Source organism: Sus scrofa, chromosome 11 (assembly GCF_000003025.6).
Source record: "Sus scrofa isolate TJ Tabasco breed Duroc chromosome 11, Sscrofa11.1, whole genome shotgun sequence".
Lineage (NCBI taxonomy): Eukaryota > Metazoa > Chordata > Mammalia > Artiodactyla > Suidae > Sus > Sus scrofa.
In genome coordinates this window covers 9,925,826-9,951,081 of record NC_010453.5, presented here as the reverse complement: position 1 = coordinate 9,951,081, position 25,256 = coordinate 9,925,826, and the positions used below count along the sequence as shown (strand labels likewise).

General features: G+C 35.3%; 1 protein-coding gene and 1 long non-coding RNA gene across 6 annotated transcripts in view; one reads left to right on the top strand and one right to left on the bottom strand.

Annotated features, from left to right (window-relative positions):
• Positions 1 to 25,256, top strand: part of LOC110255744 — a 209,836-nt gene that overhangs the window by 78,860 nt on the left and 105,720 nt on the right. The window lies entirely within an intron of this gene.
• The window catches only part of LOC106507939, a 195,599-nt gene that overhangs the window by 157,289 nt on the left and 13,054 nt on the right, over positions 1 to 25,256 (bottom strand). The window contains exon 2 of one of the 5 annotated variants that reach the window (XM_021065186.1): positions 24,213 to 24,315. The exons of 3 other annotated variants lie outside the window; for them this stretch is intronic. In XM_021065186.1, coding sequence (XP_020920845.1) covers positions 24,284 to 24,315 — 32 coding nt within the window. In that variant the 3' untranslated portion in view covers positions 24,213 to 24,283. Of the gene's footprint in view, positions 1 to 21,709; positions 24,316 to 25,256 lie in introns of those variants that run through there. One more of the 5 variants, XM_021065187.1, reaches the window with a different exon arrangement.

Genomic DNA, 25,256 nt, shown 5'->3' with positions numbered 1-25,256 from the left:
AAAATTTTAATCTCTTGTGACCTCACTTCCTCCCTGGTAAAACAAAACAAGGAAGTTTAATATGTGAATTTCTTCTCTCTCATTTTTTAAAAATAGACCACTCATTGATGGAATAACAAAAGTGCTTTTCTTTTACTTTTTCTTTGTCTTTTTAGAGATGCACCTGTGACACATGAAGCTCCCAGAGTAGGGGTCAAATCAGAGCCACAGCAATGCAGGATCCAAGCCACGTCTGTGACCTACACCACAGCTCAGGGCAACGCCAGACCTTACCCACTCATTGAGGCCAGGGATCGAAACCGCATCCTCATGAATACTAGTCGGGTTTGTTTCCATTGAGCCACAACGGGAACTCACAAAAGTGCTTTTTCTTAAGTATCATTTTCTTAAATATCTTCAGTCATTTCCAGTTGCACTTTTTTTTATTTTTTCAAGTTTTATTTTATTTTTATTGTGGTGAAAATATATATAACATAAAATTTACTATGTTAACCATTTTTAAGCATACCATTCGGTAGCATTAAGTACATTCACATTGTCATGCAACTATTCCCACCACTCATGTCCAGAAATTTTTTTATCTTCCCAACCTGAAACTCTGTACACATTAAACACTCACTCCCATGCTCCTTCCTCCAAACCCTGATAGTCACGTTTTACTGTCCATTTCCATAAATTTGACTACTCTTGGGACCTCATATAAATGGAATCCTACAGTGTTTGTCCTTTTGATTTTGGCTTATTTCACTTAGCATAATGTATTCAGACTTCATTCACTTTGTAGTATATACCAGAATTTCATTCATTTTAAGGTTGATAATATTCCATTGTATATATACATACTGCACCACATTTTGTTTATCCATGTCTGGGTGCAGTGGCATGTGGTCTGAAGATATGAGCTGCTGAAATTCACTGCACTGGGGCCCAAAGAGGAGAATGGATGCCCTGGTTGACTTTCTGAGACTTCTAGGGCTAGTGGTGCCTTTTCCTAAACATCAGGAAAGAGAATAGGAAGCAGTCCAGGTAACTCTTTAGCACAGTCAGAGTCTGCCTAAGGCCAGAGTATAAAAACAAAGAAAAGTCTGCTTATCAAAATGCACAGAAAGTATAGACTCAATTATTGAAGCCACCAAAAGATCTGAAATGAAGCCATGCAAAGACTAGGAAAACGCTCAAGCACCCAGGGCTGAAAGAGATGTGGGAAATAAGGCACGCTGTGTCCTAAATGGAAATGTCAGACTATCTTTGGTGGGATGATCACTCCTTTGAGCTTCATGTAAAATGTCAACCATTAATGAGATGAGTTAATCAGGGTTCAGAGATCACATGACTAATACTGTTTGTTTTCATGTACTCATTTGGATTATGATAGATCTGTAACTACCACTGTATTTATTAATTATTAAAGTTGACTAACAGTTTCTATAAAGGAAATTCTAGACTTCAAGTAGCTGAAACTATCTTCCTTGTGTCATTAAGTCTACAAAATCAAGTAATTTTGAACAATATCTCTTTGAACAGGCAGTTCACAGAGAACCTACTGAGCAAGAGTCAGTGGATTAGAAATGAGGCTAAAAAATGTGTCTCTGCTCATCTCCGCTGTTCTGACATTTCCAGGAAAAAGTCTGATGAAGTGGTGGAAGCTGAAATTGGGCAAGGGATATGAGAAATGTGATACCACTTTTTGTTGTACATCAGTTAAAAATAGATGTAGGTTCACAAGTTTCTCTTGTGAAAATGAAAATGTTTTCTCATTGCTTAGTCAGAAACTTTGCTGAGAAAGAGGTTAGGTTGGTGGCCCATCTCAGGGCACCACGGACACTGGAGTCCCACTGTTATGTGGAACCAAAGGGAGGTCAGGGCTCTCGCAGAATTGCTAGGACTGCTGGCATATTCTTAATTCAGTCTTCTAAAGAGCAAAGAGCAGCTGCCAAAACTTGGAGAAGAAAGGGTTTTGTTCTTCACCTCTGTTTAAGAATGTCAAAATTTTAAATTCTCAGATTTCCATATTCATCTCTTTGAGGCAACATAGGTTAAATAAAAATATGAGAATAAGTGTCAAAATGTGGCAAAGTTTGCTCCAGTTTTGCCACTCAATAGCTGTGTAACCTTGGACAATTTATTTAACCTTTCTCAGTCTGTTTTCTCATCTTTAACTGCTTGCATAATGTTCATTGGCTGTGCTGTTACATGATAATTTACAAAGCATGCCTCTACATAGTAGATGCTTACTAAAGGTTAGTAATCTTTTCTTGCTCTTTTGTTAAATTTAGGAGTACATATTCATTCACTCCCCAGTCTTTCATTCCACAAATACTTATACATATGCATGTGCCTACACTGTTGTAATCAAATGTAGGTTTTCATCAAACCATTCATTTTCACTGTGGGATATTATCTTTTCATGAAGTGCCGTAGCATTAAAAATAATTAATTCCTCCTGAGTTGTTCTGTAAAAGTAAGTCTGCTACTTTGTATTATAAATATCCATAGTTTGAAATTATGTACCATATATGTAAATGGTATAAAGAGTACATAACCTTAAACAGCAGTTTGACAATGCAACTGTCAGGGAAATAAAGTTTCATTGAGACCTAACAAATTCAAAAGGATATTGTTGATAACTCTTATTTTTATATAGGGTGTAATAATAACTAACTTTGAAAACAATTAGACTTGATCTTGGGTCCACTGGGAGTCCATGATACCCTAAAAATTATGCTGATCTGAAATTGTTTAAAATGTTTTTAGAGTTTTACAGATTTCCTACAGGATTATGGTGGGGAAAGCTTTGGGGGACTGTCTACAGGTAGTTTCTTCTATAATCATATATTTTAGGACCAGAGTTCTAATGAATGATGATAAATGCTAAAATAGTCTAACATCACCCTTTTGTTCTCAAAAGCTAAATTACGGGGAAAGTGGGCATGAGTAAAAGGATAATTTAAAAAGTAATTGTCCAGAAAATTTTCTCATTTGTATATATGATGTATTTTAATAAATCAAATTCTACTTACTTAAACTTAGTTGGCAAGTACTAAATTAATCAGTGGAACATTAATCCACACTTAAGGCCATTGCAATTGTAATTTTTAAAGAAATATTAAAGTTGGACTTCTTAAGAGTTGGGTGTCTTAAGAAGTACTCATTTAATTACGATAGTTTTGATTCCTTTTTGCATTTCTCTGGGAGAGTTGGAGACATACATATGTATGTGTATTTTCTAATACTGGAGTTATGATATGACGGTAAGTCTCTCTCGCTTATAAATGGAGATAAAAAATGTGGCCGAGCTGGCCTTGAATCATGTTGATCTCCTTTGATTTTTGCAACTAATCTACCTCCCTCACATTCTTTGTAAATGTGGAGCTCTTTTTTGATTATGTGTGGCTTTTAAAACATATTTTTAAATTAAATTAATTATATTTCAGTGCAGTTTTAGGCTTAAAGAAAAACTGAATGGAAAGCACAGAGTTCGCAGATACCCCATCTCTCTCTTTCCCCACCCTTAACACTATTTCCCTATTACTAACATCTTTCATTAGTGATACATTTGTTGCAATTGATGAGTCAATATTAATACATTATTATTAACTGAAGTCCATAGTTCAGGGTTCACTGACCATTAGGCTCACTCTTTTTACTGTACATTCTATGGGTTTTGACAAATATATCACGATATATATCCACCATTATAGCGTCATACACAATAGTTTCACTGCCTGAAAATCCCCTGCACTCCAGCAATTCATCCTTCAATTCCTCCTCCTGGATCCTTGGCAACCTCTACTCACCATAGCTTTGTCTTTTCCAGGATGTCATATAGTTGCAATCACACAGTATATAGCCTTCTCAAATTGCCTTCTTTCTCATGGTAGCAGTATGTATATAAGATTCCTCTGTATCTTTTTATGGCTTGGCAGCTCATTTCTTTTAAATGCCAAATAATGTTCTATTGTCTGGATGTACCACAGTTTATTTCATTCACCTACTGAAGTATATCTTGGTTGCTTCCAAGTTTTGGCAACTGAGAACAAAGCTGAAATAAACATTTGCATACAGGTTTTTCGTGACATAAGTTTTCAATTCATTTGGGTAAATACTGAGGAGCACAACTGCAGGATTATACAGTAAGAGTAGGTTTCATTTTGTAAGAAATTTTCCAACCATATTCCAAAGTGACTTTACCATTTTGCATTCTTACCAGTAATGGTTAAGAGTTCCTGTTTCTTCACATCCTTACCAGCATTCAGTATTGTCAGTATTTTGAATTTTAGACATTCTAATAGGTATGTAGTGGTATCTCATTGTTGGCTTAAGTTGCAATTCCTTAAAGAAAAATAATGTTGAGCATCTTCTTATATACTTATGAAAACTTGCCATCTATACATCTTTGGTGAGGGTTTGTTCAGATTCTTTGCCCATTTTAAAACTGGATTATTTGTTTTCTTGTTGTTAGGTTTTAAGAGTTCTCTGAATATTTTAAATACTAGTCTTTTATCAAATATACATTTTTCAAGGATATTTTTTTAGCTTTTCTTTACATTCTCTTAATAGTGTCTTTCACAGAGCAGAAGTTTTGAATTTTTAAAGAAGCCTAATTTACCAACATTTTCTTCATGGATTATGCTTTTGGTGTAATATCTAAAAAGTCACTGACAAACTCAAGGTCATTGAGATTTTCTCATATGTTATCTTCTAGGAGTTTTATAGTTTTGTGTTTTAAATTTAGGTCTGTGATTCTTCTTGAGTTAATATTTGTAACAGGTATAAGGTCTGTGTCTAGATTTTTGCATGTGGATGTCCAGTTGTTCCAGCACCATTTGTTGAAAAGACTATTCTTTCTCCAGTGAATTGCTTTGTTTCTTTGTCAAAGATTTGTTGATTATATTTGTGGGGGTCTATTCCTGGGTTCTCTGTTCTGGAGCTTATATTATTATCAAATGATTCTGATTATTTGGCAACTTGTGCTTCACAGCATTATTGGTTATTAATAATTCCCTTCATGTTATATTCAGGTAAAATTTACATACAAGAAAATATACAGATTCCCTCCCCCTTTTTTTGTCTTTTTAGGGCCACTCTTGCAGCATATGGAAATTTCCAGGCTAGGGGTCAAATCAGAGCTGTAGCTGCAGGCCTGCACGACAGCCACAGCAACGTGGGATCCAAGCCGTGACCATGACCTACACCACAGCTCACAGCAATGGCAGATTTTAACCCACTGAGTGAAGCCAGGGATCAAACCTGCATCCTCATGGATATTAGTAGGGTTTGTTTCCACTGAGCCACAATAGGAATTCCCCTTCCTTTTTAATATCTGATGAACCTCTTAATTTTGCAAGTACAGCAATATGAAACAGCTGTTACTATATAATGTAATACTTATAAGTAAAGGAAAACCTTTTAAACAGTGAAAGCCTAACTTACTGCCAGCTTATTTTTCTGTAGAGTAGAGGTTATCCTCATGCACAAATATAGTATGGGTGGATTTGGTTCTGTTTAGTTTGAATCAAAGGTCTGTACTGCATGCACTTGTACTCAATGCAAATAACTTAATCAAGAATCAGCTTCTGCAGTTAAAAAAATGGAAATAATTATGCATACCAATCAAGACTATGATAATGATTAAATGATAAAATATATATGAGAAGGCTTTTATACAATGTGAAATCCTACAGAGATATTGGGTGTTGTTTTTATTCAATAACAAAACTTGAAAGGACTTTTTTTTTTGGCTTTGCCCACAGCAGGAGGAAGTTTGCAGACCAGGGATTGAACCCGAGACATAGCAGTGACAATGTGGAGTCCTTAACTGGTAGGCCATTAGGAAACTCCTGAAAGGACCATTTTAAAGATCAGAACATCCAGCTGAAGGTTTCAAACCATCAATTAAAGCATTAAAAGATATTAAAATCACAACAAATGCTTTTAACAGTACCTTCCAGAGGAAAAGATTCCACCAAATTCCCTCAAACTGTGTTGAAGTTTGTTACTTTAAGCCATACTACTCCTTGTCTAATTTAAATCTCTCATGCCATATTTGTTTTTTATCCTATCTTTGGTGAAAAAACTTTAAAATTCCTCTCAAATCTTGTTACTGTGAAAAATAACATTTGGGAAATTGACAACTGATACAGGTTTGTGGATAACTGACATGTGGCTTTCATTTTTCTTAAGAGAATTAGCAAGTTGAAGGCAGATGAATTGATTATAGTTATCACCATCAACAGAACAGCATCAACAATAATTTCAAAAATATTTGAACTAAAACTAGCCAATCAGTATACAAACAATGTATACTCTGATCTGACCTAATTTCCCTAATCCACACACTTAGTTCATTAATTGAGTGAGGAATTAAGGCCCCCACCAGGCTACATGATCTGTTAGAATCAAAATACACTAGATGCAGACCTGTCATCTCAAGGCCTCTGCAGCTGAGATCAATCCCATTTTGAGTTGCGGGCACTATCACTTAGACCTATAAACATCAGTCTATGTGAGCATTAGACAATGTGGCTAGCGAGGAGGGAGAGGGGCATCCAGGTAGAAGAAATGGGCATGTGCTAAAGCAGAGCAGTTCAGGGTGGCTGGGCCACCTTTGCATCCATTTCTTTTTTTCCCTATCCCCCAAATATAGAATCTTGGTCAATGTGGGGAGATACCTGGTTATTTCATCCTGATTTTGAGTTCAATGCTGGCCTTCCTGGCATAGTGATAAATATCATGACCAACTCTATCTCTGAGGTTTTTCCTGTACAAGATTCTACATCTTGCTTGGCGGCAGTGGGATTCATTTCAACAACCCTAGTGCCTACTCATATGAATTCCCTGGCTATGCAAAGGAGACTAGGAAGTTTGACAGCTAAACCCAAATATATCCAATATATTGAAATTCTTTGTGACAGTTAATTTTGAAAGATCTTTTTCAAAACATATACATTAAATCACAGCTTTCAAAAACTGAGAGCAATGAAATAAGCCACTGATACAATCTATGCGAAATAAATACTAGGTGGTGCAGAAACTAAAACAAGAGCAATTGCTAGTATCAAAACCACTACCAGTATTTTTCAAACAATTTCATAGCCTCCTCCATTAATAAAATATTTTTAATACATCCTCAACATAGGTACTCATTTATTTGTATATTATGCCATTTATTCATATCATATTACTATATACATTATAAGTGCATGCAAAAATAGAAATTTTAAAAGAATGGAATAAGGGGAAACTAATTTATATTTTAAACAACAGGCTAATTCTGATAGTTGAAGACTATCATTAGCTAAATAAATTTAAGAGTGAATATCTTTGTTAATGGTAATGGATACAAATCCATATTTAAAATTATCTTCTTGGGAATTTCTAAAAATAGTTAAGCTAGTTCTTTTAAGAGTCAATAAATTGATTTTTATCTCCTAAGAGTTCAGATAAATCTCAATAGCAGAACGAGAAGCAGGAACCATTCAGATATGTTCATGTTCATTTCTGCTTATGTTATCAGTACCTTCTACATTTCCTGGATTTTTTTCAGGATCCTTTTTATTCACTTCTCCCTTAGGTGAAGGTTAATGGAGTTAAAGCTAGATAACATAATCCACAAAGCGACTTAAATAAAGCTCACAGAAAATGCAATATACTGAAATGGCCTAGACTTGGTTATAGGAGCAAAAGCATGGATGAATAATTAGAAACAAGTTGTGTGAACTAGTTCATTCTTATTGCTATTAATATTACCATTTAAGCTTCAATTACAGTCAATATTACACTAAACAACAGAAGGCATTCATCAAAGATTATACTGGAACCAAATAATTTTATAAATTACAACGCAAAATTGCTATCCAGTATTTATTTACTTATTTTCTATTTCACTAATCTCTCCTTATTCTGCTTGCCTCTGCAATCACCTGTTTGTTCTCTGTATCTGTGTCTGTTTCTGTTCTTTTATGTTTGTTCATTTGTTTTTTAGACTTCACATATAAATGACATCATATAATATTTGTCTGTCTTTGATGTTTCACTTATGTAACACCTTCTAGGTCCATTCATGTTGTTATAAAGGGCGAGATTTTTATTTTTTTTAATGGCTGGATAATATCCCATTGCGTGTGTGTGTGTGTGTGTGTGTGTGTGTGTGTGTGTACCACAGCTTTTTTAACCATTCATCTATCAATGGGTACTAAGGTTGTTTTCAAATCTTGGCTGTTGTGAATGCTGCTGCAATGAACATAACAATCTTTTAAAATTAGTGTTTTTATTTTCTTTGGAAAAATACCCAGAAGTAGAATTGCTGGATCATATGGCAGTTCTATTTTAATTTTTTTGAGGAATCTCCATACTGCCTTCCAGAGTGCATCAATTTACCATCTCACCAACATTGCACAAGGGTTCCCCGTTCCCACATCTTCACCAACAATTGCTATATGTTGTATTTTGATAATAGCCCTTCTGACAGATGTGAGGTAACATATCAGTTTTGATTTGCATTTCCCTGATGATCAATTATGTTGACCATTTCTGTTGGCCATACATATATCTTTAGAAAAATGTTTATTCAGGTCCTCTGCCCATTTTTAAATCAGGGTTTCTTTCTTTCTTTTTTGATGTTGACTTATAACAGTTCTTTGTACAATTTGGCTATTAACCCCTTATCAGAGATATCATATGCAAATATCTTCTATTTAGTAGGTAACTTTTCATTTTGTTGATAGTTTTATTCTCTGTGCAGAAGTTTTCTAGTTTTAGTCTCATTTTTTTTTTTTTTTTTGCTATGTTGCCCTTGCCTGAGGAGGTATATTCAAAAAAAATATTGCTAAGACTTATATCAAAGAACTCACTGCTTATGTTTTCTTCTAGGAGTTTTATAGTTTCAGGCCTAATATTTACTTCTTTAATCCAGTTATTCTTTAAGTGGTGTGAGAAAGTAGTCTAGTTTGATTCTTTTGCATATAGCTGTCCAGTTTTCCCAACATCATATACTGAACAAGCTGTCTTTCCCCCATTGTATATTCTTGCTTCTTTTGTCATAGATTAATTGACCAGAAAAGTGTGGGTTAATTTCTGGACTATTCTTTTCCATTGGTCTATGTGTTTTTGTGCCAGTACCATAGTGTTTTGAAGACTACATCATTGCAATATAGTTTGAAATCTGAAAGTGAGATACCTCCAGTTTTGTCCTTCTTTATCAAGACTGTTTTGGTTATTGGTGGCCTTTTGTGTTTCCATACAAATTTTAGAATTTGAAAAATGCCAGTTGTATTTTGATAGAATTTTCAACAAATCTGCAGATTTCTTTGGGTATTATGGTCATTTTAACAATATTAATTCTTCTAACCCACAAGCACTGTATATCTCTCCATTTATTTGTGTTGTCTTCAGTGTCTTTCATCAGTGTCTTATAGTTTTCCAACTACAGTTCTTTTACCTCCTTTGTAAAATTTATTCCTAGGTATTTTGATGCAATTGTAAATGGAATTATCTCCTAATTTTTTTGTTTGTTCTTAGAAAGAAAAGGAACAGATTTCTATATATTAATTTTGTGTCCTGCAACTTTACTAAAGTCATTTGTTAGTTCAATAGTTTTTTGATAGCATCTTCAAGATTTTCTATATATAGTATTATATATTGGCAGAGGCAGTTGTACATCTTCCTTTCCAAATTGGATTCCTTTTATTTATTTTTCATATCTTATTGATGTGGCTAGGACTTGTAATACTAGGTTGAATAAAAATGGCCATAGTGGGCATCCACGTCTTATTCCTAATCTTAGAGGAAATGCTTTCAGCTTTTCACCATTGAGTATGATGTTGGCTATAGGTTCGTCAGATATGCTCTTTGCTATGATGAGGTATATCCCTTCTACCCCAACTTTAACGAAAGTGTTTATCATAAACGGATGCTGAATTTTGGCAAAAGCTTTTTTGGAACCTATTGTGATGATCATATTATTTTTATTCTTAACTTGTTAATATTATGTATTACATTGACTGATTTGTGGATACTGAACCATCCTTGCATCCCCGGGATAAATCCCACTGAATCATGGTGTATGATCCCCTTAGTGTAGTTTTGTTTATTTTTGTCTTTTGTCTTTTTAGGGCCGTGCCAGAGGCATATAGAGGTTCCCAGGCTAGGGGTCGAATCAGAGCTACAGCTACCGGCATACACCACACCCACAGCAACGGCAGATCTAAGCCATGTCTGTGACCTACACCATAGCTCACAGCAATGCCAGATCCTTAACCCACTGAGTGAGGCCAGGGATTGAACCCACAGCCTCATGGTTCCTACTCAGATTCATTTCCGCTGTGCCACAATGGGAACTCCTAATGTAGTTTTGAATGCAGTTTGATTATATTTTGTTGAGAATTTTTGCATCTGTGTTAATCAGTAATATTGGCACTTAATTTTCTTTTTCGTGATATCTTTGTTTAGTTTTGGTATCAGAGTGATGCTGGCCTCATAGAGTAAGTTTGTGAGTGTCCTTCCTCTTCAATTTTTTGAAATAGTTTGAGAAAGAAGAGCATTAATACTTGTTTCAATGTTTGGTAGAATTTACCTGTGCAGATTTGGTTTGTTACCTGTGGACTTGGTTTGTTGTGTTCTTTTATTACTGATTCAATTTCATTACTGGTAATTGGTCCGTTCATATTTTGTATTTCTTCCTGATTCAGTCTGGGGAGATTACATTTCTAGAAATTTACCTCTTTCTTATAGGTTTCCATTCCATCAGTATATACTTGTTTATATTAATCTCTTATGATCCCTTGTATTTCTGGGGCAACAGTTGTAATTTCTCCTTTTTCATTTCTGATTTTATTTATTTGGGCTCTCTTTTTTTCTTGATGAGTCTGGCTAAAGATTGTTATTCAGTATTTAAAAATAAGTCAATAAACATATAATAATTTCATTAAAAAGAAGTCCTGGAGTTCCCATTGTGGCTCAGTGGTAATGAACCCAACTAGTATCCATGAGGATGCAGGTTCAATCCCTGGCCCCACTCTGTGCATTAAGGATCCAGCATTGCTACTACTACTGAAGTGTAGGTAGCAGATGTGGCTTGGATCTGGCATTGCTGTGGCTGTGGTATAGGCCCATAGCTACAGCTCTGATTCAACCCCTAGCCTGGGAACTTACATATGCCACAGATGCAGCCCTAAAAAAAGACAAATAAATAAATTAATTAAATTAAATAAGAAAAAGAAGTAACGCAAACAAGGCAATCTATTCAGAAAGTAAACCTGAAAATTAACAAAGTGATTTACATTTTTAAATAATACTGCCAATAAATTACAGACAAACTGTATTACATTGGGGTTATTTTTACATATTATAGGCAAATATCTATACATATAAAATATGTAGGCATATACACTATCACCATGAAAACTGTTTTTGTATTGAAAATATAACAATTTGTGCTTTTGGGTTCTGCATCCCTAAGTAAATAATTTCTATCAAGTTTAGAAATACATCTCAACTATATTTTGCCTTTTTTTCATTATGTTTCCATATTTCTTAGTAGTACTGAAATATTCTTTTTGGTCCTTAATCTAGTTTGAAAGTGTCTATAATCTGGTAAATACTGGAACTAGTTCCTTGATGTCAAAATCTCCTGAATGAAAATATGGCCAAAGTCCGCCCTTTGGGAAGACTTGTACTTTCACCTATTGTGATCTATAATGGATATAAAAGTTTGCTTTTTTTCACATTCACATCAATATAATAAATTTGACAGAATTTTGTAAAGATAACATTAAATACTGGAGAAGCATTGCTTTTTAAAGTGCTCTGTACTAAGCATGGTTTTCCACAGAGCACTGTTAAATAAGACATAGCTTCTCATCCTTCGCTCACTACCTTCACGCACCTCTCATCTGGTGCTTTCCAAACTTCTCCCATCTTTCTGGCAACATTTATGATATCTGTCACATGTTTGTACCACCTACACTATTATTTAATATTTTTAGGGACAGCCTTTCTTTTTAACTTAATTATAACTTCAGCTGATTACTCTGAAATCACAGTTGTATGTGCTATTTTTTTTCTGTAATACATTGTATACATACATATAAAAATATCATTCTTGCTCACCAACATTATGCTTTTGGGGAAACAGTTACCTAAGAGCAGGGTCCCAGGATATGGTGGTAAGAGAGGTAAAAAGCCAAGCCAGAGGGCACCCTCAATCTAAATAGTTTCAAATCTGGTATTCCCATCTGAACTAATAAATGAACCATCTATTTCAGTTATATTTGATATTCTTATGTACACATTACAGATTTACTTTTACTCTGAACATCTCCCAGAATAGCTACTTACTTTAAAACATGCCCAACAAAGACTTAATATCTGTTACCATAATTGTTATCAGCCACACATGAGGCACATGTAAGTTCCCAGGCCAGGGATCGAATCGGAGTTGCAGCTGCCAGCCTACGCCACAGCCACAGCAATGCTGCATCTGAGCCATGTCTACAACCTATGCTACAGCTTTTGGCAATACTGGCTCCTTAACCCACTGAGCCAGGCCAGGGATCAAAGACGCAGCCTCATGTGCACTATGTCGGGTTCTTAATCCTCTGAGCCACAATGAGAACTGCATAGGATCCTTATTCTTATGGGAACTTTAGCAATGTTTTATAATTTTTAATAACGGGATAAATATCTCCATATTTCTCCCTAAAGAGCTCAGGGGAAAACTGACCTTAACCTGCTTTTTGATGAAATAAAATTGCTATTCCTAAGTAGAATTAGATCATATGTGTTGTTTTGTTTGTTTGCCTGAAGACGGATTAAATACAGGATGCATGATTATAATAGAATAGGACAGACTTCCATTTGCCACACATGGGAATTAATTTCATTATTTGATATATTTACCTTTTATAGGTAAAGAAAAATAGGGTTCCTTCTTTCAAAGTTTTTACAGATTAGATAGGGAGGCAAAACTAATAAACAGGAACCAATCAATTAAAAATTAGGCTCAATCTATTTAGTTGTGGAAATGGTAAGTAATTCCCTGAAACTGAATTCATTTCATATTGGTTCAAAAGTCATTATTAGAATTCTTTCATCCTGTTGGTTTTATTTCTCATATAAACAGTCTACAAAGGGTCATATTTTATATTTTGTAGCTATTTGATAAATGTTACATATAATCATTCTACTCTCAGATTCCTTCAGAGATGTTTTTGCTGTTGCTGTTTTGTCTATGTAGGATATTCTGACTACAAAGCAATAAAATAGGAAATGGATTAAGAGGCAAAATTTCCCATTTAATTTGGTATTATCTTTGAAAAGAGGCTGATAGTGGTCATTTGAATAGGTAGTTTGTGCAAACGGTTTTGACTATAGAGTAATAAAAGAAAAAAAATCCTTAGAAAAATGTGTAAAATAAAGACAATTATAACATATCTCAAAGCATTTTTTTTACAACCCTTAAAATACATTTTATTTATTCAATAGGATAAATTGACCAGTAAGCTCCCTTTAGGGCTTATTGTGTATATAAAGCTTTGGTACAATGGTGTATTGACCTCATAGACATTTGCTTAAGATCTGTAAATAAATAGGTTGGCATGTACAGTATCAGATACTTCACTAGAGCACACATTTCCCAGGGAACTCTGTTATGTGAATTTAAATGGTAATTTTTTTTCAATACAGATACAGATTGTAGTTTATATTATTATTGCTTTTAGTTAATGAGCTGAGGTGTTTCTTATGTAAATGCATTATCTAGGCTTCTCAAGGGTGGACTGGGGCTACAGTATCCTATATTATTCTGTAATTATTATTCAGGAACCTCCATTGCTATCACTTTTCACTATAGGGGCCAAAGGAACAGAGAGTAGAGGCTACAGAGCCATGATTCTTCGTTACAACAATGTAGAGGTGGAATATATGTCCTGGGTCATTTAGAACATTAAAGTTTACAGTTAGAAGATGGTATAAAAGATATTTAGAGAAGCAGTTTATTCCAGAGTGATTCGAACAAGTAATCTGTATTACATGAAAGAAAATCTGGTACCTAGGATGAGAATTTAGGGACAATTAACAATTGAAGATTAGGGTATTACTCTGCAGGTGGTAGGGGGAAAAGAGACCTTTCACTCTGCTTGTTTATTTGAGCAAATATACAATTATTTATCTCTGTTTTTGCTGTTTAATTTAACTAATATTTCCTAGGCTTTGATGTGTCCCAGCAGGCTGCATCTTAAGGTCCTCAGATCATTGTTCTAATATTCTCTCTTGTTATTTTCTTTCACAACCATGCTTCCACTGGGTTTTTCTCAGTACCTTCCCTGTTCTCATAAGCTCATATGCTCTTAACTCCCAGAAGAGGAGTATGTCCAGGTCCTATTAAATGTTCCCCTTCTCACTACACCTAGCCATACTGCAAAAGGTGAGATTTTCTGTGGCTGTCAGGCATATGCTATAGACTATGCCACCTGTTACTTCTGTACTCCTCCACAGCATCCTTACCTCCTGGAAGAAGGGGAAAAGGGTATAACTGGAGTTCCCATTGTGGCGCAGCAGAAATGAATCTGACCAAGAGCCATAAATAAGGTTGAGGGTTCCATCCCTGACTCAGTGGGCTAAGGACCCGGCATTGCCGTGAGCTGTGGTGTAGGTCACAGACACAGCTTGGATCTGGTGTTGCTGTGGCTATGGCGTAGGCCGGCAGCTGCAGCTCCAATTTGACCCCTAGCTTGGGAACCTCCATATGCAGCTGGAGTGGCCTTAAAAGAAAAAAAATTAAAAAAAAAAAAAAAGGCATAAGGGCTCACTGCCCACATTAGAACCTGTTCAAGTTTCTACTAGAGATCTGGTGAACTGGGACACAGAGTAACTACTGGCAACACTGGGTTGAGAGTGTAGCACAACAAAGAAAGATGCACGAGCCAATTCTCTCTGACACCTAGAAGAGGATATCTGAGTTACATAACTAAAATATCATATAAGGTATGCAGAAAGACACAGGCACTATAGAGAGCTACCACACTTAATTTTTAACTATCTATACATTAGAAATTCTCATTATTTTCAAAAGCAAAATAACCTTAAAATAAGCTGAACTTGTGATACAGATTTTACGGATTGAAAGAACTGGGTTCATTTTGGGAGGAATTCCCTTGCCTGAGTGATTGAGATAAGATGTAATGTGAACTGTAATTGCCGAGCCAACCAAAAATGAGGATAATTCTACTTGTAATTCTTTAATGCATAAAACTCATCAAAATGGAATCTCAACTTTTCAAAAAGAAGCAGATGTCTTCCCCTTATGTATTTGCTAGACACCCAGAAATTTCAAAATGCGCACAGGATTTCCAGACTGGAAATGCTGCCAATCTGTGGGAATTGGAATCCTCACCAAAGGATTCCTCGTGAGGGATATCCAGAGTAAGGTGCAACGCAAGGCCTCCGAATCGCAGAGTGCCTGGCAGGATGAGCATCATGAATGCGGTCAGGAAGGAGCCCTAAGGGGAGCATGTCATTTACTGTCCTACGAGCAGGAGAAGATAGCATTTATATTTCCTCCCTTGACCTGTGTCCTTCTACCTATCTTTCAATCAGAACTTCAAAGAAAATTTCAAAACAAATCCAACAAAACCCAACGTAGTGTTTTTTCCAACCATGACTGTATAACCCTTGCTGCTGACAGAGAATTTAGTGTGTATAAGGTGACGGATGCTTCATTTGCTAAGTCTGGGAGGAGGGAGAGTTGAAGGGTCGTGTTTGCCCCCAGCTACCCTTCTGGGAAACTCCTCTACAGAAACCTCAGTCAGGAGCTTTCCCTCATGTTACGCCAATGGCCTATGGTCTAACAAGAAAGAAAGATTTGCATCATGAAGAGAGTGTCAGCAAACATTTTGGAGACAAACTAGGTAAGTGTAAAAGTGAACAAAAAGCAACCCATCTAGTGATGACGTCTTACCTATCACAGTAGGAATGATTCTTACAAATGTTTGAAGCATGGTTCCTCGACACTCTATTTTAATACATTATAATATCCTTGTCAAGAAGAGTGAGGGAAAAAAAGGTCATTAGTAAGCTTTATATGAACATAAACTTGGCAACATAAATTATAAAATTTAAATCATCTGTTCATATCCTGATTTATTCCAAAATTCTGCTTATTCTGTGCCAAGATCAACGGTATTACTGTCTAACTAACTGAAAAATCAAGTCTTCAAATAATCTAACATGCACTTAAGAATGGTTGGCTGGGAGTTCCTGTTGTAGCACAGCAGAAATGAATCTGTCTAGCATCCATGAGGACTCAAGTTTGATCCTTGGCCTTGCTCAGTGGGTTAAGGATTCAGTGTTGCCATGAGCTATGGTGTAAGTCACAGACACGGCTTGGATCTCAAGTTGCTATGGCTGTGGTATAGGCTGGCAGCTACAGTTCTGATTCAACCCCTAGCCTGGGAACTTCCTTATGTCATGCGTGTAGCCCTAAAAAGGAAAAAAAAAAAAGGTTGGCTGGTTTTTTTTTTTTTTTTGGTCTTTTTAGGGCCACACCTGTGGCATATGTTGGTTCCCAGGCTAGGGGTTGAATAGGGGCATTAGCTGCCACCCTGCGCCACAGCCACGGCAGATCCTTAACCCACTGAGTGAGGCCTGGGATCAAACTCGCATCCTCATGGATATTAGTTGGGTTTGTTGCCGCTGAGCCACAGTGGGAACTCCCTGTTTGCTGGATTTTAGGAAATGTGACTTCCTGTCCCCTCCTTCACAAATCCCTTTATTGATACACAGTGTCAGAGAGAGGTGTAGCTTAAAAAGAGCCAAATGAGACAGAATATTCATTACATTAAACTTATGCTTAGAAATAGCTGCATACTGGGTTTTTCTTTGGATAGCAAAATTTTTAACCAAAGAAGCATAACTCTCTGTATTCTTTTATTTATCTGTATATTAACCTATTAATCAAAAGGAAAACTAATATTTCTGTCTCGATGTTTAGTTAATAATTTACTGTTGCCATTTTACCATAACCAAAATAAATACAGTACAAAAAATGTCTAATTTAAACTGTATTTATTATAGTTTGAAAGTCAAATAATGTAAATCAATTATAATTTAACTTCATGATGAAATACTGCTGTGATTACCATTTCCTGACTGATGCAAGTTTTAAACCTTTCTTCTAACTGATATGTCACCTCTATATGCTGAACCTTATGTTCTATTTACACTTTCCCCACATTTTTTCCCTCTAACTTCATGACCTAATTATTTTATAAAAGCATTAAAGCCTTAAATTTTCTTTACAATCATTCCCATAATTAAACACAGACCCTCCTTTAATTACAGATAATTCATCTATTTGGAAGAGAGCATTTCGCCCAGGCAGGGGATTCAGGAAGCCTTCCTGGAAATGGTTTTTTTCCCTACTGGTTTGCGGGGTTTTCATGTCATGACATTTATATATATTTATAGTTATACTTAATATTGCCAAGCTGTTATTCAAAACATTAAATACTTTATATTTTTACCAGCAAGATGTGAATGGGAACTAGCAATGAAGTTTACAATGCCCTTCTTGCTTTTTGACCAAGAATAACATTGATACAACATCATATACAAGAAATCATTTGATATATCTGAACCAGCCATTTCACAGACTACGTATATAACTTAATACTCTCTCACCTTCAATATGTACATTTTCTAGACCTAATGCTAAATAAACTGGGTCTTTGTGCAATTGCACACAGTTAAATCAGAGTGGCATTCATCTTCTCCCGGACTGTTATAATTGTGTTTTCTTTTAAAAGAGTAATATTTATTGGTAGTTTAAAAAAATTACAAGGCAGATCTACAAGAAAACTCAATTTCTTAGCTGAATGCCATTAGAATAATTCTTTCCAAAAATAAAGCTCAAATGTATTTCTTATTCGGTTTACTCTGAATTTTATACAGACATATATGAAAGCAACCCTAATGTAATTCGATTACAACTCATCACTAGATGGATATATATACACACATGCACATATACATAACTATTATATACACACACGAATCTTTCTAAAATGTAGATTAGCAAATCTCCCCTGGATACATACATAACTACATGTAAATTATGTTTAGGACTTATGAATATATTAAATAGCCAACCTTATATTTTCAGTGTCTTCATTCTTTAACTCTTTCATTTAGATGCTGGGACTTCTGATATATTCAACAACTCAAGAGATGAACTCTTACTCAATTATTTAATGCTGGATGGAAGACAGCAGCCCTGTGCAGACAGGGGACAGCAGGGTACCAAAGCTAGATTGGACCACAAGCGAAATTAAATTGATAGCTTAGCCCTAGTACTTTACTATTTCTCTTAAATGTTTTTTATCCCTAGGAAACACACAAAGAAAATTTCAGAGCTCTTCTTTCTAGCATTTCATTACATGTAATTGCCCCAGGAGTGTGCTAGCCACTTTGCAGAACTTTATGAAAGTCATTTGACTCCAGTGAGCTATACAATGGTTTACCTGCCATTGTTACCAAATCAGGCCCCTAGTAATTACCAGCATTTCTGAAATTCATTCCAGGCCTCCCATATCTGTTTGGCCCCCTCTCTGCAAACCCAAGCTTCCTGTCTTTATCATGATTTACCATAAGTAACAAAGCAAGACAGCAGGAGTCCCCACAGAAACAGACATTGTGATTAAACAAACAAACAAACTCCAAACTGCAGAGTAACTAGTGGGAACTACTGTTCTGGAATAATGCCTCTAAGTTAATAATACCTGTTCAACAAAGTCAGTTTAGTCCCCCAGCTGTTTTTCCCCTAATGCCACATACTTTAAAATACTATTCACTTAAACAGGGAACAAAAACTAAATCCCTAAATACCAATATCTTTAAAAACAATCTCTTAATTTCCTAAAGAAGAAATGAAAATCCATAAACACATTTTAGCATGTTATTACTAGCGACATGGAGACTTCTAAGAGAAGCATCAGTGATATCCAGAGTAGGAAGACTCCCAGCATGCGGTGTGCACAGGGCATCTGACCCAGCTATTTTGACAATTGGGAATGCCTTGACCCTGTGTTTATAAGTATTTCAATCAGAAGTATACTGACTTGATGAAAAAATATGCCAGAGCAAATTCTAGTAAACTGATTGAACCAACAGATCAATTCTCTATACAATGCAGTTGAGCCATTTTCACTTTTTGTCCACTTTCATTTCTCTGAAACCATCCATTGCTATCACTATTCTATATAAATTAAATGAAGATTTGATTTCTGGAACAATTTTTGCCCATATTAAGTTTTATCAATTATAGCCTGAACATTGTAAATTTACTCTTTCATTATTATTTCTATGAAATCCCACGTTCTGTAATCTAAATAATACCAAGCTTTGATTCTTTTGTTGATTTACAGTCTGCAACTAAAATCAATCAATCAAATAAAAGTTGGGGCTCCATATTTATTTCTTGAAGCAAAAAATATTAGTGCTGGGGAGTTCCCGTCATGGCTCAGCAGTTAACGAACCACTAGGATCCATGAGGATGTAGGTCTGATCCCTGACTTCAGTCAGTGGGTCAAGTATCCGGCGTTGCCCTGAGGTGTAGTATAGGTTGCAGATGCAGCTCAGATCTGGCATTGCTGTGGCTATGACAACTACAGCTCTGATTTGACCCCTAGCCTGGGAACTTCCATATGCCGAAGGTGCGGCCCTAGAAAGCAAAATAAATAAAATATATATAATCAGTGTTAGATATAGGTACCAGGCAGGATGGAAACATTCTGCTTCAGCAATATATCTTTAACCATGACCAAGAAAAGCTTAAATAAAGCTTTGGAGAAAAGCCAGTAAGTGCAGTAAGGCACAAGAGCTGTGCTGTTGGACTACTGGAAGGGTATGCAATGGCTTAAGATGTAGAAGAATAAGAAATTACTGAACCATCAAATTAGACAACTGAGAAGAAGCTGAAAACTGAAGCCAAAATACAAAATTATTTAGAGTACATGCTAGAACCTATACAGTATGGTAAGTGATAGGGCTGCTATAAGCTGGATGAAATAATAACTAGACTATAGAAGGAGGAATTAGCACACTGCAAGGCTAGCCTAATAGGTAGTATCTGAGGGCAGTGGCTCTTCTAACCACCTAATTCGATAAAAGATGCACACCTGGGAAAGTAGGTGTCCCCGACCTGGCAAATTTCTCACTTTTCCCAGGTTACTTTGACAATTTTTAGGAGGTATGGGAAACTGTCTCTATTCACCATGCCCTCTATAATGTGAGCTTCCACCCCTCTTCTTTGCAGGATCTAAAGAAATGAAAGCAGCCTTAAAAATAACAGGATACAATATTTATCATAAGATGAAGTGCTATGATTACAATGAAAGGGGGAGGGGAACTTTGCTTATACAGGGTCTTCAAAAATGCCAGAAACATGGCTAGTGGCCGAATTTGTATAGAAATTAGTCTTGAGTCTGGTCCCTTAGAGAAGATGAGGTGTAAACACTGTGGCATGTTCTTACAAGAGATGTTAAGTACAAGTGCTTTAAGAGCACAAAGGAGAAAGTAATTGATTGGGCTTAGGAAAGCCTTCCAAAGAAAGTAGCACTGATTTGGGGCTTGAAAGATGAATAAGTAGGAAAGTGCTTATTAGAGAAGGCAAGAAAAGAGCTAGAGTACTTTGGATCAAGTCTGTAGCTATGAGTTGAGGTTAAAGACAATAATGACGCCCATCTATGACATAATCTTTTGGTTTGTTTACAGGCAGAGAGCCCTGTGCTCAGCGAGAATCTGCAGAAGCCTATAGGCAACTGATGTTCTCAAGGTCTCTCTATTCCCAGGTTAGAGGCCCAGGTCATTGATCACAGTGATATGCAAAGGTCCCAGAATCCATCGGGAAGTTGCTTTAAGCTTTGCCACTGTACTCACCCCTCTATTTAAAGTCACCAAATACATTATACACTTCATCTACACAATGTATCAAAATATACTTTTAAAAATTTTTTAACTTGACAAAAAGCAACACAGTTGCTAATTTTAAATAAACAACAGTGAAAAATACTTAGCAGTACCTTATCCCATTCATTCTTAATAGTTCCTGCGATGCTTATGCTTGATAAAATTCTTCATAACAAGGATTTCCTTGGTTGTTTTTTCTTCTCAACTCCTACCCTGCTTGAAAATCCTCTAAAATGTGTATAACTTTATTTATAATCATTAACTGGTATTTTTATCATATATCATATTTGTAAAACATGGTTTCATTTTTTTAATGAGCCAATTTAGGTAAATTTGTTTACCCATAAATTAACATTGTTTTGCTACATACATAGTTCATTTATTTAACAAACATACATTGATAGTTTGGTACTCCAGAATGAAGAAGACATGATCCCTGGACTTTGCAATATTTAGAGGTGTAAATTTTTAAACTTTTCCTAATTATTAAGCATGAGAAGTTAAATATATATATAAAGAACTATATGATAAAGAAAAAGAGATTTGTTATTTCTTGTGGAGAACCCGGGAAGGCTTCATGAAGGAAGTGCCATTTGACCTGGACTTAAGTGTTAGATAGAAAATGGACAGATCATGGCCAAGAAGAGCAGACTTGGGATTTCCAAGGGGAAAAGGGGAAAAAGTGGGATGGATGGGCATTTTGGGTTTTTTTGGATGCAAACTGTGGTATTTGGAATGGATGGGCAATGAGATCCTACTGTATAGCACATGGAAATGTGTGTGATTGGGTCACTTTGTTGTATAACAGAATTTGACAAAACACTGTAAATCAATTATACTTTAATAATAATTTTAAAAAAAGAAAAGAGACACATGGGAATGAAAAAAGTTCTTCTAAACAAAGAAAAATAAAATAAGGTCATATTGACTAAGATGTATATGTAGCCACATTGAAGAATAAACAGAGGTTTAGAGTCACTTTAGGGCATAGTGATAAAGAAAATTATGGAAGACAGAGCTTTCTCAGTTTTTAAAAGTCCACAGGAATAGCTGAAATAAATGTGAAGATCTGACTTTCTAAATTTGGATATAATAGCTTCAAAAATTACCATTTACATACATCAAGCCCCAAATTTACATTGGCTCTAAATCTCATCAGAAAAAGGTAACAATAAGGTTCAGAACCTAATAACATTCAAGAATATAAATCATCTATTATACTCAGATAACAATGGAAATATTATCTCAGCTATGAAAAACTTGAAGTGAGATATTAAGCTGCTAAAGGCTGCCTGAGAAACCAAAGGCCAGAATGTGTTACTCTTCAATTTGCAGCTGTGGTTTCAGCAGAAAGAAATGACAGAGCATTAGTCACATTATGTGATACAATAATGGCCCTGGGGCGGGGTTATTATCAAATAATGACACCTCTGAAATTGTCTAATGCTATAAATTATCTCTGTATTATACGAAAAGCATTACAGTATGATTTTTTGATGACTTTGGATTGCAAAGGATTAGCAAGTAGCTCTGAAAAGTGACTAATTTAGGAGAATTTAAAATGAAGAGCAGTCTGAAGTTTCATGTCTACTCATTAAACTTGATATACTGGCAGAAGGAAGTAAAAAATTTCAGTCAGGTACTCCAGCACAGATCTCTCAAATCCAATTTGTAATACACATATAAAGTCACTCACAAAGACATTTTACAAAGAGAGGAAAAGTAATGGAGGAAAAGAAGCATTTCTAAGTAATGCAATTTAAAAAATAACAAGAAAGAATATTTCTGGCAATAATCACAGGGACTACACACAGAGTCTGTCAAGGGAAAAACGTCTTCAATTTGGAAGCAAACAGTTGTAGAACAAATAGAATTTTTTTAAAAACTCAAGTAAATAATTTTATCAGTGTGTCAGAAATTTTTCTTTGCAAATGTTCTGAACTCTAACTCCTACAGATCTTTTTTTTTCTTTTTTAGTCTAAATTAGTAATATTTAGGAATTCATCTTCATGCAAAGCTAATATCCATTAGAAGTCCAAACCGAAAAAGAAAATTCTTCCAAGTTTACTTGGATTAATAACTTCACAAACGTATGAGCTTCTATAGCAAATCAAAGGAGAAACTGAAAAAGGTTAAGAAGGTAACATAGAAAGACAAAATTCTTAAGCATTTTTAATGCAATGGCAGCAACAGTGGCCTCAGGGAAAAACAACACTTTTCTAAAGCTTATTAATGCCTACACTGAAGGCACTGAGACTAAATACACCATCTGCACAAAGAATGTCAGTCTACGGAACCACTATTAACAGAGTGCAGAGAGAGATGGAAAGAACTCAACCCAAACACAAGATTGCATTTAACTGTGTGGGGTTTTATTTGAAGGAATCTGATTTCATGTTTCCAAATTCTTTCAGTCTAACCAAAACACAAAAGAAAAAACTAAAATTTACCTGATAATGTTACTGATTCTGAAATATATATATTTAAATTAAAGATGAGTAATGAGGGGGTTTTATTACTCCCTCATTTTTAAGGTTTTTTTTTTTAATTTAAAATTTTTAAATGGTGGATAGCTTGTGTTCACAAATGGATTCTTTGGTTATATACTCTCTAAAGTGGTTGGTTCCCTCTGGGATGTTGCTGCCAAGACCTGTTCAAAGTCATCCGGCAGTAATTTTTATGATGCCTGAAAGGACCCCTTTATTGTGGCCCAAATTTTGCAAGGTTTATTATGTTCAATTCCACATTTTCAGGTGGCATTTCCCATGTTTTAGTCGCCCTAGATTCTGAAGAAAGGGGGAAAAACCAACCAACCAACCCAGGCTTCCTTCTTTTGGAGGCTAATCCTTTTCCCTTTAAAATAATTTCCTCTGTTTCCTTACGATACTATGCTTTGAAACAGTCTATATAGAGACTGTTTTGACCTTTAAAAAAAAGCCTAAAACCTATGAATTTGAATTTGTTTTCAAACCAATTTAAAGTTGTAATAGAGAAATATATATATATATACACACACACACACATATATATATGAAACATCTTCAAAAAAGTTGTATTGTGCTATAGCTGTGTAAACAGGTAAATACATACTATTTTCAGGATATTACCTATAATATCAGTAACTGCCTTAGTTTATAAAAGCTCCTAAAATCTGAAAATAATATCCACGTCTTATATAATTATATATATATAATTATATCCTCAGTCTTATATAATAAAATACCATGGACTGGGAGGTTTAAACAACATACATGAATTCTTCACAGCTCTGGAGATCAAGGCACCAGCAGATTTGGTTCTTGGTCAGGGCTCTCTCCCTGGTTCAGAGATGGTTGTCGTCTTCTCCCTGCGTCCCTAAATGGAAGAAAGAAGCAGCTCTGGAGTCTCTTCATCTTCTAAGGGCACTAATCCCTTTATGGGGACTCCACTATCACGACCTCATCTAAACCTAATTAATTCTTAAAGCCCTCACCCCCTAACACTCACACTGGAAGTTACCCTTTTAAGATATGGTTTGGGGGTGAACACATTTAGTCCATAACACCAAATACATGGTATTTTGAGGCACCTTAACTTCTTTCTCTAATTTTACTGTATTCCAATTATACTCAAATCCTTTGAAAGCTAAGGTATAACTGAATGTCATGCTTTTGTGCTTAAATGGAACTTCTTTCAGCTGAAAAAAATAGACGGTACTTTGGGGAAATAAACCATAACATTATGAAGAAACAGGTAAATGCAGTAGGTTAATATAATTATCTAAGGATATTAGTCTTCAAATACAGTTTTAAACCTCTCCTGTAATTCATGGACATAGAAAGAGCAAATGAAGAAACTCAGTCTAATTACCTAAAAAGATTATTTTTCTGGGAAATAGAAAATTTCAATGATAGATCTATTAAATATTATAAACATGCCTATCAGATGCCTAGAAATATTAAATTAAAAAATAAACTATTTCTACACTTAACATTCTATTGTTTTCACTTATTAGGATATATGCTAACTTCTAGATGACTGACTTGGTTAGAAAAGGATGACCCTGAACCTGGAGGTTACTGAGAGCTAAAAAGAGAATTCTACTATTGAGTGAATCCCATGATTGATTATCAGCAGTAGCTTTGTATTAGTACACAGACTACTGCTATACTCACTGTTTTATTTAGCAGACTATTCTGTATGAGTTTTTTTTTTTAATCATTTTCAGACCCTAAGATGTCTACAGTATAACAGAAACTAGAAAGTAAGAGAAATCATTGCACTAGGTTCTTATGCGCATGGTCAACATTTTTATT